At 34.8% G+C, this 13,654-nt stretch overlaps 1 protein-coding gene and 1 long non-coding RNA gene across 2 annotated transcripts in view; one reads left to right on the forward strand and one right to left on the reverse strand.

The window, feature by feature from the left end:
• LOC141571042 (uncharacterized) overlaps positions 1-13,654 on the reverse strand; it is a 70,126-nt gene that overhangs the window by 32,066 nt on the left and 24,406 nt on the right. The window lies entirely within an intron of this gene.
• Positions 2,509-5,089, forward strand: LG04H8orf48 (linkage group 04 C8orf48 homolog). The gene has a single exon (XM_019715870.2). The coding sequence runs from the start codon at positions 2,716-2,718 to the stop codon at positions 3,616-3,618; it is 903 nt and encodes a 300-aa protein (XP_019571429.2). The 5' UTR covers positions 2,509-2,715; the 3' UTR covers positions 3,619-5,089.

The raw sequence follows: 13,654 nt of genomic DNA on the forward strand, positions 1-13,654 counted from the left end.
TGATTTATTTGTTTTAGTTAATATTAATTTTAGATCATTGATTTTAACTTTGCCAAAAACAAGTTCAAGGTTCATAGATATTTGCTTAATAAAGAGTAAGCAATTATGTAACAAAGTCATTGAGGCACTGAAATGTTTCAATAAAATTTCTGGGAAAGCTACAAATATTTCCTCTCTGTCAATCCCTTGGTCTTTCTTTTCCTGATAAAAACAATAAAATATTTAAAATGTGATGCCATATGTCTTTCCCTGCAAATCTTTGTTAAATCTGATCTTAGTGTAGTGAGTCTGAGTGGTTTGTATCTATTGGTGTAGTATGAGAAGATTTTAGATGAGATATAAAATTGCAACCCTTCATTTCCTTTCCCTTTATGCAATCCTGTTTTTTTCCTCTCACTTGAAACATCCAATTAAAAAAAAGAAAGTATAATACATTATTCCTCTTCACAGTTCTCTTAACAGTCTCTCTTATCAATATGGAATATGTATTTTTGCCAGTCTGCTAATAGAATGGTCTGAGTTGTTTTTTTTCCACACCACTGATAATTTTTATATACAAGGAAGATAGTCAAATATTACCTTTATGTCATGTATAGAAAAGAGAAAACGGGTGTGGATTTTAAGTAGAGTCACATTTAAACTTTGTGGTATGATAGAGATGAAAGTAGAGTGTAAGGTTTATACAAGGAGAAATAGTTTCTATGTTTAAATTCAAAGTTTGACCTCTTTGCATGAATCTTATTTGATAATGATAGCATTGTTGAGCTATTTTATTTCCTTAGACAACACACGTTAGAGTGTTAAACAGTTCACTGGGTTATTGCAAAGAAATTGATTAATTATAGGATATCTGCCCCCTCACCTCCTCATTTACCTGCTTCTAGGATAAAGTTATTTAAAAAAAAATTTAGCCTATCAGCAGATGTGAATATGCTTTACTTAAATTATAGCTCTTGCTCAATTACTTTTGGAAAAACGTAGTTTATAATAAATTATGTGTAAATATTCAGGAAATGAAGAAAGTTTTTGAAACAAAAATTTAAAAAGAAAACCTTGAGCCCTTGAGATGCTAGGAATTACTTGGAACTATCCACAAATCATCTACTTCTTTTTAAAGACCAACATTATATGACGAAATATAATTTGGTTTGAATAAATGAACTTGGAGTCTTTTTTTCTTCAATATGAAATTGGCTCATATTTGAGATGTTTTTTGAACATTTCGGACGTTTGTTTGCCAAAGTGAACATATTTGGAATAACATTAAATATATCTGGCCAGACTTGAATAACAACACACACACACACACACACACACACACACACGAAACTGAGCAAGGGAGCCCATTCTCTTGAAATTATTTCAGATACTAAGACTTAGATATTTATTAAGACAGGGAAAGTCAGTCTTCAGAGATAATATTTTACAATTTCTGAGAATAGTTGTTCGTAGAACTCTACTATGTTTTTTAAAAAGCTTGTTGTAAAAGGATGTATGTACCATGAGTAACAGCTGAATTTGGGGGATTCAGGAAACAGAAAAGATTGAAGTTCCTTAAGCTGGTAATAACGTGTTCCATAATTCAACTGGCCCTGTCAGAGGTAATACTCATTTCTGGTTCCATAGTCATTCAACTCATTCACTTAACAGAGATTTAGCAAATGTATTCTCTGTGTAAGGTACCTGCAGAGTTCAGGCAACACTGACAGAATTTCTACTTTTATGGAGTTTTTTATCTAGTGGGGTGATTTGCTAGTAATAATCATGAAATACTCATACAAACATGTAGTTGCAAACTGTGAAAGAAAGGTTAAAAAGTGTTTGGGAGCTGGGGTAGATATGAAGCCCATCCCGAGGAAATGAGACTTAAAGGAGCAGCAGTAATTAATCATATAAAGAGGGAAGAGGGGTGTTTTATGCCATTTGGAGGGGTACCGACTGAACCAAAGATCTGGAAACTGTGGGTTGGGAAAATTGCAAGGTCGTTGGAATGCTGGAGCACAGAAAGTTCTGCAAGATAAAGCTGGAGAAATAGGAAAGGAGACTGTCATGTATGAGTCTTACAGGATGGGGTGTTTTCAATATTTTTTTTATCTTGAGACGTGGTCTACAAATAGGTGATCTCCTGGTTATGTGATTGGCAAACATGTTTCTGCTTGCCCTTTCTGGCCAGCAGGGATTTTTTTATTTTTATTTTTTTAAAATTTGAATCATTGACGTGGGGCATACTTTTTTGGATTAGTCAGAGGCCGCCTATACCTGTCGGCTTCACACACATACATTTGACCCCTGAGGAAAGGGTGTTTGCAATTTTTTCTCAAGGATTATTAGGGTTTGTACTTAAAATAGCACTCAGAAGAGCAGCCGCACTGCGAACGGAGGAGACAACCGGCAAACGTGCAGTAAACTGTGCGGTTGGAGTCGGCACTGGGGAGGGTTGGGAAGGGGAGGAGCGCTGCGCTGTGACCCACTGCGCATGACTGCTCCGCGTTGCCAAGGCAACGCAAAGGCGCCACCCGGAAGAGGAGGCAGGCTGTGCTGCCGGCACCAAGGAAGATATTACTTGCGGGCTCAGGCCTGATTAGTTCCTGAGCTCACCTTGACCAAGGCAAAGCAGATGAGGAGCCGAGTCTGACGCAATGTGACGGCCATCCACCTAGACGCTGCGGGATTAAGAGGAGCGAAGGGTAATCGGCCCAAACGGATCCCAGGGCTATGGCAGACCTTTCTAACCAGACCTGCACGTCCTTTACTGATGAGGTACAGCGTTCCAGTTCATTCAGCTCCTCTGAAGGGCTGCAGCCCTGGCCCCAGGACTCTGAGAGCAAACCTGAGAACGGAGAGCTGATTGCATGCTTGGAATATCAAGACAAAAAATCTGGGATATCAGAAAAGGAGTTTAGTTGGAAAAGGATCAACTACCTCAAGGGCAAAACAACTAACTCTGGACGGTACCAACCAGACACTAAACTTCAAACAGAAATCACTTCGGTATCCGATGAAGAATTGAATGCCTTGCAGGCTTTTTGCACCATTAAGATAAACCTGATCCATCACAGAGCAAACTCTAAGGAGAAAACGAGCAGGAGGCATAAAAAACTGCAGCTTAGATTGGATGCAGAGTCTTCAGAGACAGATGCCTTAAACTGTACTGTCCCTGATGAGCTTTTGAACAGAATCTATTTTGAAAACATGAGGACAACATTAAAGCAAGTGGCAACGGCTAAGCAACACATTTCTTCTCGGTGTCCTGATTGTAACAGGAAAAGAGCAGAACTGGCTCAATCTACCTTCCTAAAACAAAAGAAGACTTTACTAGAGTCACTTCTACTCCAAACAAAAATAGATGAATATCTTCATACTGAAGACTTCCTTACCCTTATTGCAGAGGCACATCAGGGCCTTCCCAGGCTTTCAGATGACCCCAGAATAATCTGGAAAAGACTGAATGAGAAAAGTCAGATCAGATGCTCTGGTTTTGAAAGGTCAGATACAAAGCAGAAGATGCAGAAGAATGGAAATAATGCTTGTCATTCGCCTTTTGCGCTATCACTTCTCAAGCAACTTATTCTAACAAAAATCACTGATTCTAACCAAACAGGGGATGCTATTTATTAATGATAATGTGTAATGTGGATAGATGTTTCTTTGTGTATTTGAATAAGTATCCTCATTTCTATAGGCACTTTGGAAACTAACTTAAACTGTTACTATGCTTCCTTCACAGATTTGAGGACTAAAAACTTTCCATCCAATACATTTTTGAGATTATAGAGGGAAACATTGTAATTGGAATAGTTACAAAGTTTTTATAACAGCCCAGGAGAGAGATCCTGGTAGTTTGGACTAGAGTTTTGACAGTACAGATTGAAAGAAGGGCAGAGATGTAAGAGATACTTGAGGTAATAATTGGCAGTCTCGATGAAGAAAGGGATATGGGGATTTAATAAAAGGTAAATGTTAATGTTTCTGATTGGTGCACTTGAATAATAACTTTATTAAGAAATTACATATAGAAACATTGGAAGAGGATCATGTTTAATGGGAGTGATTCAAAGTGATTATTTTGACATGGTTAATTTGAGGTATATTTGAGACATCCACACTGAGAAATTGAGAAACATTTGGTTATTTGTACTTGCAGTCTAGAGTAAAGGTCTAACCTCGAAATTTGAAATAATGCGGTTTGGGGGGGGGGCAGACCTTTGGCATATAGTTGGAAATTGAAGTCATACATGTGGTGATACCTTCTGGAAGAGGGTAAGATAAGAAGAGAAAAGGGCTATGATTAACTCCTGAGAAATTCACAATTAATGGCTGGGAAGAAGCCAGCAAAGGAAGTGGAGAAGAAATTGTCATACAATAATACAGGAAACCAGGAATCTGTAGTGTCATAGAGAACAAAGAAAGAGACTATTTCAAGAAGGATGGGTTGTCTAAGCCTGCAAATGCAACAGAGTTCAAGTCAGATGATTTAGTCATGTGTTGGGCTCTTTTGACCTTAGCAACAGCCACTTATAGAAATTGAGCAGGCAGACACAGTGGATTGAAGAGTAAATGTAGGAAGGACATGAAGAATATGAATGTAGACTACTTCTTGAAGTTTAGCTGTGGAGGGAGAGAGGGGAAGATGGAGGTAAATGTACAATCAAGAGAAGAATGCTTGAGTAAATTATCCAGAAGTCATTTTGATCATAAAAATTTCATAAAACTTTTCTTGTTCATCCTAATTTGCATTCTGATGAAACAATATCATGCCCTGAAAAGTACTGTGGTAATTTGCAAATACATTTATCGGTAGAAATGTTAGCTAGCATTCTGAAAAAAATCATTTATTTTTTTATAAAACTATAAATCCTAGAATTAGTGACAGTACCAGAAGGTCACTTTTCTACATGTCTAACACCTAAGCTATTGCAGGCAAAAAGAAATTTGTTTGTAAAAATCAGCACAAAACAGCTTTTGTAACATTCCAGTATTATCCTTTGATTTTAGACCTTCATTTATGTATAAAAATACTTTTTTTCCTATAAAATTTAGCATATTTCCTCTTACTAAGTCATTCCTAAATAAAATGGAAACCAAATCATTACCATTTTCATAATAACTTTTTATTTGAAATCCACATTATGTCATGCTTTATCTTTGGCATCTCAATATATTCACATTTCACATAATCAAGATTCTGAATAATTTTCCATTTTAAATTCCCCAATTAAAGGTCATAATCCACCCCGTTAGTCAACTAAGCTAGAAACCACAGAGTCATCTTTTGTTCCTCCTTTTTTTAAACAACCCCCAAACTAGCTATTTTTCAGTAAAACCATTAGATCTTTCTTCATTTTCTTCTGACTATGACTTATTTCCATCTCATTACCACTTCTTTCATCATTTCAGCCCTCCCACTCCTAGTTTCTCTCTCCAATGCATTCTCCATATAGTTGTCAGAATTATTTTTCACACACAAAAATCTGTTCGAGTAATTTCCTTGATTTAAAACAAAAAACAAAAAAGCTAAAACTAAATGATTTATCAGTGCCATAGAAATAATTCAAATTAAGTAAGGCTATATAGAGGTTTTTTAGTATCTGGAGCAAATTTATGTATCTAACCTCATCTATTTCTCCCTACCCCTCCCCCCCACATATATTTAAGAGTCTACAAGACTTGCAACTCCCTGAGCTCACTATGGTTTACAAGTACACATTTGTTTTGCTAAAATTATCTTAACTGCCTTTTCCCAGCTGGTGTACTTTTCTTCCCTTCCTCATGCTCTACCCTGCCCCTTCCCCCTCCTTTTTAGTTTTAGAATTTACTATAAAATAGGTAATATATTTACTTGGCTCAAAAATCAAAAGGATATGAAAAGGTTCAGTATGCCAAGTTGCTCTTCCACCCTGTTACCATTCCACTTCATCCTAGGCTAGCCTGCCACACTCCTACGCTGCCAGGTAACACTTCCCTTGCTGGATCATGGGGCAGTCAGGTATCCTGGGATGAGAATAGAGATAGAGGGAATTCAGGGAATTAGACAGTGGCCACTTACCAACCAGGACAGAGTATTTCTGTATTTTAAACCAGTACCACCTGATTAGTGTATATGGGCTGACTAGTCATGTTACCTATGAGTAGCCACTTATATTAGTTTCTTATCTATTTTTCCATTGTTTATATGAATAGAAACACTAAAGATAATTCACCATGTACTCTCTTTGGCACCTTTTTCTCTTTTGCTATTTTTTTTTCTTGTGAATATATATATATTCACAATATATATATGCATAAAATTTGCCATTTTAACTATTGTTAATTCAGTGGCATTAATTGCATTTACAATGTTGTGCAGCTGTTACTAGTTCCAAAATTTTCCATTACCCCAAAGAGACGCTCTTGATTTAGTAAGCAATAACTCCCCATTGTCCTCTCCTTTCCGGACCCTAGTGACCGCAAATGTACTGTCTTTCTTTGTGTATTTGCTTATTCTAGAAATTTCGTGTAAGTAAAATAATAATATTTATTCTTTGTGTCTGGCTCATTTTACTGCACATTATTTTCAAGATTTATCCGTGTTGTATCATGTATCAGAGCATTATTCATTTTTATGGCTGAATAATAGTCCTTTGTATGTATCAGCATCATATATATGAGTATGTTGATGCATTGATTTGTGATGGGCACTTTTTTGTTATTATGAACAGTACTGCTGTGCACATTGGCATACAAGTATTTGAGAACCTGTTTTCAAGTCTTTGGGGGTCTCCACCTTGGAATAGAATTGCTGGATCACATGGCAATTGCATGTCTAACTTTTTGAGGAAGGTTAAAATTGTTTCTACAGCAGCTGTAGCGTTTTACATTTGCAGTGATGTTTAAAAGTTCCAGTTTCCTTACATCCTTCCCAATACTTGTTAGTTTCCATTTTCAAAAATTATAATCATCTGAGTAGGTATGAATGGTATCTCATTTTGTTTTTGATTCACACTTTCTTAATGATGAATAATGTTGAGCATCTTTTCATGTGCGTGTTGGACATTTGTGTATCTACTTTGGAGAAACGTCTATTCAAGTCCTTAGTCCATTTTTAAAATTGTTTTTTTTTGGTCTATTTTGTTGAATTGTAAGAGTGGTTTATATATTCTGGATATAAAACCTTACCAGATATAGGATTTGCAAATATCTTCTCCCATCCTGTGGGTTGTCTTCAGTTTCTTGATAGTATCCTTCGTTGTACAAAAGATCTTAATTTTAATGAAGTCAAATTTGTCTATTTTTTTCTTTTGTTGTCTGTTTTTTGTTTGTATTTTTTTGTGTGTGTGGTTTTTTTTGTTTTTTTTTTTGGTGTGTGTGTGTCTGTGTGTGTGTGTGTGTGTGTGTGTGTGTGTGTGTATGGTGTGTGTCATATTTAAGAACTATTGCCAAATCCAAGGTAGATTTATCCTGTTTTCTTCCAAGAGTTCTCTAGCCTTAGGTCTTATGCTTCGGTCTTTAATCCATTTTGAGTTAATATTTTGTTTATGGTTTAATTCTTTTGCATGTAGACATCCAATTTTTCTAGCACCATTGTTGAAGAGACTGTACTTTCCCAATTGAATGGTTTTGGTTCCCTTTTAAAAAATTAGTTCACCATAGCTGTGAGGGTTTATTTCTAGAATCTAAATTCTGGTTCATTGATCTGTATGTCTAGCCTTATGCCAGTACCACACTGTTTTCATCACCGTGCTTTGTAGTTAGTTTTGAAATCAGTAAGTTAAATTTCCATCTCTGTTCTTCTTTTTCAAGATTGTTTTGGCTATTCAGGATCTCTTGAGATTTCATACAAATATTAGGTGGGTTTGTCTATTTCTGCAAAAAAAATGCCATTAATTTTTGATAGCAATTGCATTGACTCTGTATATTGCTTTGGTTAGTATTGTAATCTTAACAATATTTTAAGTCTTCCAATCCATGCACAAGGCACATCTTTTCATTTATTTAGGGCTTCTTTAATTTCTATCGGCAATGTTTTGTAGTTTTCAGTGTATAAGTAGTGTGCTTCCTTTTTTGAATATATCCCTAAGTAATTTTTTACCTTGTTTGCTTTTGTAAATGGATTTTTTTCCCAATCCAATTTCTTTTTGGATGTTCATTCCTGGTACATGGAAATACAACTGATTTTTGGTTTTGTAGGCTGAAACTTTGCTGAGTTCATTTATTTGCTCTAACAGCATTTAAAAGTTGATTCATTAGAGTTTTCTAGCTTTAAAATTATGTCATCTGCAAACATATAATTTTGCATTTTCCTTCTAATTTGGAAATCTTTTTTTTTTTTTTCTTACCTAATTTCCCTGGCTCTAACTTTACTACTATAATGACTAGAAGTGGCAAAAGCAGGCATCTTTATTTTGTTTCAGATCTTAGGGGAAGAGCTTTCAGTCTTTCACCATTGAGTATATTTAGTTGTGGTTTTTTTCATATATGGTATTTTTTATGTTAACAATGTTCCCTTCTAGTCTTAGTTTATTGAATATTTTTTATCATAAAATGGTGTTAGGTATTACCAAAAATTTTTTTATTTATTTTTTCATTTTTTAAAATTTTTTTATCAGTTGAGATGATTATGTGGTTCGGTGTATTTTTTATTATTAAAGTTTTTTGGGGTGACAATTATTAGTAAAGTTACATAGGTTTCAGGTGTACAATTCTGTAATACATCATCTATATATCACATTGTGTTTTCACCACCCAGAGTTAGTTTTCCTTCCATCACCATATATTTAATCCCTTTTACCCTCATCTACCACCCCCCACCCCCCTTACTCTCTGGTAACCACTAAACTATTGTCTGTGTCTCTGAGCTTTTATTTCTTCATTTGCTTGTCTTGTTCCTTTTTTGTTTTCAATTTTATATACCACATATCAGGGAAATCATATGGTTCTCGACTTTTTCTGTCTGACTTATTTCACTCAGCATAATAATCTCAAGATCCATCCATGTTGTTGCAAATGGTACTATTTCATCTTTTCTTATGGCCAAATGGTATTCCATTGTGTATATATGTCACAACTTCTTTATCCATTCATCTATCAAAGGACACTTTGGTTGTTTCCATGTCTTGGCCACTGTAAATAAAGCTGCAATGAATATTGGAGCACATATATCTATACAGATAAATGTTTTTGGATTTTTTGGGTAGATACCCAGGAGATGAACTGCTGGGTCATATGGTGATTCTATTCTTAATATTTTGAGGAACCTCCACACTGCCTTCTATAGTGGCTGCACAAATCTGCATGCCCACCAACAGTGTATGAGGGTTCCTTTTTCCCCACAGCCTCTCCAACACTTGTTACTATTTGTCTTGTTGATGATGGCCATTCTAACTGGGTGAGGTGATATCTCATCGTGGTTTTTATTTGCATTTCTTTCATGATTAGTGATGTTGAGCATTTTTTCATATGTCTATTTGCCATTTGTATGTCCTCTTTGGAGAAATGTCTCTTCAGGTCCTCTGCCCATTTTTTGTTTTTTTGTCGTTGAGTTGTATGAGTTCCTTATATATTTTGGATATTAGCCCCTTATCGGAGGTGTTGTTTCCAAAAATCTTCTCCCATTCGGTGGGTTGCCTCTTTATTTTGTTGATGGTTGCTTTTGCTGTGCAGAAGCTTTTTAGTTTGATATAGTCCCATTCATTTATTTTAGTTTTTACTTCCCTTGCCTTTGGGGTCAAATTCATAAAATCCTCTTTGAACCCAAGGTCCATGAGTTTAGTATCTATGTTTTCTTCTGCATTGTATTGTTTCAGGTCTTATGTTTAGGTCTTTGATCCATTTTGAATTAATTTTGGTACTTGGTGGCAAATAGCAGTATAGTTTCATTCTTTTGCATGTGGCTTTCCAATTCTCCCAGCAGCATTTATTGAAGAGGCTGTCTTTTCTCCATTGTATGCTTTTTGGCTTCTTTGTTGAAAATTATCTGTCCATATTGATGTGGGTTTATTTCTGGGTTATCAATTCTATTCGATTGGTCTGTGTGTCTGTTTTTCTGCCAGTACCTACTGTTTTGATTATTGTTGCCCTGTAGTACAAGCTGAAGTCAGGGAGTGAGATACCTCCAGCATGGTTCTTTTTCTTATAGCATTGTTTTGGCTATTTGGGGTCTTTTGTAGTTCCATACAAATCTCACGATTTTTTGTTCTATTTCTTTTAAAAATGCCATTAGATTTTGATAGGGATTGCATTAAATCTGCACATTGCTTTGGGTAATATGGCCATTTTAACTATGTCGATTCTCCCAATCCATGAACATGGAATGTTGTTCCATTTCTTTGTGTCTTCTTCAATTTCTTTTAAAAATGTTTTATAGTTTTCAGTATATAAGTCTTTCACATCCTCGGTTAAGTTTATTCCTAGTTATTTTATTCTTTTTGTTGCAATTGCAAAAGGAATTTTTTTTTCATTTGTGGTTCTGAGATTTCATTGTTAGTATATAGGAATGCGATGGACTTTTGTACATTGATTTTGTAGCCAGCAACTGTACTGTATTCGTTTATTGTTTTTAATAGCTTTTTGGTAGAGTCTTTAGGGTTTTCTATATATAGCATCATGTCATCTGCAAAAAATGACAATTTAACTTCCTCATTCCCAATTTGGATGCCTTTTATTTCTTTCTCTTGCCTGATTGCTCTGGCGAGGACTTCCAATACTATGTTGAACAGCAGAGATCATAGGAGACAACCCTGTCATGTTCCTGAACATAGAGCAATGGGCTTCAGTTTTTCACTATTAATTATGATAATAGCTGAGGGTTTGTCATATATGGCCTTTATTATATTGAGTTATTTTCCTTCTATACCCATTTTATTAAGTGTTTTAATCATAAATGGATGTTGTATCTTGTCAAACACTTTTTCTGCATCAATTGATATAATCATATGACTTTTGTCCTTTATTTTGTTTATGTGATGTATCACATTGATGGATTTGCAGATGTTGAACCATCTTTGTGCCCCTGGGATGAACCCCACTTGGTCATGATGTATAATCTTTGTAATGCATTGTTACATTCGATTTGCTAGAATTTTGCTTAGGATTTTTGCATCCGTATTCATCAGAGATATTGGTCTGTAATTTTCTTTTTTGGGGGGTTATCCTTACCAGGTTTTGGTATCAGGGTAATGTTGGCCTCATAAAATGAGTTAGGGAGTATTATCTCTTCTTCAATTTTTTGGAAGAGTTTGAGTAGGACAGGTATTAGGTTTGGTAGAATTCACCAGTGAAGCCATCTGATGCTAGACTTTTGCTTTGGGGAAGGTTTTGGATGACTGATTCAATTTCCTTACTGGTGATCAGTCTATTTAGAGTTTCCAGTTTTTTGTGATTCAGCTTGGGAAGGCTATATGTTACTAAGAACATGTTCATTTCTTCTAGGTTATTGAATTTGGTGGCATATGGTATTCTTGGATGATCCTTTGTATTTCTGTGGCATCCGTGGTAACTTCCCTTCTTTTATTTCTGATTTTGTTTATTTGTATCTTTTCTCTTTTTATCTTAGTGAGTCTAGCCAAGGTTTTGTCAATTTTATGAATCTTTTCAAAGAACCAGTTTTTTGTTGCATTAATTTTTTCTATTGTCTTTTTCTCTATTTCATTTAGTTTTACTCTCATTTTTATATTTCCTTCTGTTGACTTTGGGTTTCATTTGTTCTTGTTTTTCTAGTTCTTTAAGGTGTAACATGAGGTTATTTATCTGGTATTTTTCTTCTTTCTTGAGATAGGCCTGTAATGATATAAATTTCACTCTTAAAACTACTTTTGCTGCATCCCAAAAATTTTGGTAGGACATATTTTCATTGTCATTTGTTTCTATGTATCTTTTCATCTCTCCTATTATTTCTTCTTTGACCCAGTCATTCTTTAAATGTATATTGTTTAATCTCCACATATTTGTGTTTTTTCCTGCTTTCTTTTTGCAGTTGATATCCAATTTCAAAGCCTTTTGATCAGAAAATATGCTTGGGATGATTTCAATCATCTTAAATTTGCTGAGGCTAGTTTTATGTCCCAATATATGGTCTATTCTTGAGAATGTTCCATGTGCACTATAAAAGAATGTGTAGTTTGATGTTCTAGGATGAAGTTCTCTATAAATGTTAATTATGTCCATTTCATCTAATGTGTCATTTAGGGTTGCTATTTCATTATTTATTTTCTGTTTGGATGATCTATCCATAGCTGTCAATGATGTATTTCGGTCCCTTACTATAATTGTGGTTTGGTCAATTTCTCCCTTTAGTTCTGTTAGTAGTTGCTTAGTATATTTTGGTGCTCCTTGATTTGGGGCATAAATTGGTGTACTCCCTAACCCAGCCTAAAACCTTACCTTCTTTGCACTCATCCCAGAACCCTTATATACTGACTAATCAGAATGCAAGTCTGTAGGCTGTATGCTCCTCGGGCATTAACATAAATTCATATTATAACTTATATTTTAATTAATATGCTTTTTTTCTTAGTTAACTGAGCAACTGAAGGGTAAAGACTGTATCTTACATCATATCTGCAGTACTTAGTACAGTGCCCCACACTGTACTAAGTGCTCAACAGAGGTTTCATGAGTTCAAAAAGAAGTGCATCTGAATGATGAGATTTAATGTCTTTTGCACCAAAAGAAGAAAACAATCTGCTAACATAGCCTTTTCTGTCAATGTTGTGCCTTTGTATAGCTGTTTTCCGTATTTTTTTTCTCTTTCTCTCTTTATGGGTTGGATTCCCTTTTTTATATACATACTTATTTTTAGTTGTAAATTAGTGGAAAGCTTTTTGATAAGACATATTTCCAGGGAGTATGCAATCAACACAGTATTCATTTAAAAAATAATATACACATATTTCTCTGGAAATTAAATTTTCAGATGGAAAATTTTTTATCTGAATTATTAATTTTAAAGATAACTCATGACATTTTGTAAATTTGGAGTGGGCTGAAAATCCTTGATGTTGAAACTTGAAAATAATTTTTATTGCTTCTGAACAAATTCAAAAGGAATGAATATCCTTTCTCCAAAATCTTTATAGTTGCCCCCAAGAGATTCCAGTACAGCTGGAAAGGAAAGTTCATCAGATCAGACGCTAAGAAACCACATATTTCCCCTATGTACTAGAAATGTATTCGGCAACTTGGTACAGGATTATACAAATATATAGTTTATATAATTGTAATTACATAAATATGCATCTGTTTAGTTTCAGTTTTCTCATCTAGATTTTTTATCAAAAATAAAAAACACATAAAATTTTGCACCCAGAAACAAATCTATGCATTTAACAAACATTAGAATAATGAAACCCTTGAAAAGAAGTAAGTGATGTGCCAGATTGAGAGAAAAGAAAGTTCAGTCCTGAACATGTGAGTCATTCAAATTCCAATCTCAGAACTGTTTAGGAATGTTTGGGACACCCAGCTCAGAATACCTCCAATCTTAAACATGTTAGTTTATTTCACGTTGAAGCCTAATATAGTAATTTAGTTGTTTCAGCAGCAACATAACTAAACAGGTTGCAGTGAAATAAGAATTGTGGCTCTACTTGGGTGTGGACTCTCCCCAGTTTCTTTTTGGAATTGGCAGACAAAAAAGAAAAATACACAAATAGTTAATTTGAGAAACAGAAAAGGAAAA

Source organism: Rhinolophus sinicus, linkage group LG04, assembly GCF_036562045.2.
Source record: "Rhinolophus sinicus isolate RSC01 linkage group LG04, ASM3656204v1, whole genome shotgun sequence".
Lineage (NCBI taxonomy): Eukaryota > Metazoa > Chordata > Mammalia > Chiroptera > Rhinolophidae > Rhinolophus > Rhinolophus sinicus.

Excerpts from the sequence above, each read along its gene's own strand:
- LG04H8orf48 (XM_019715870.2), top strand. The coding sequence starts at position 2,716 with ATGGCAGACCTTTCTAACCAGACCTGCACGTCCTTTACTGATGAGGTA.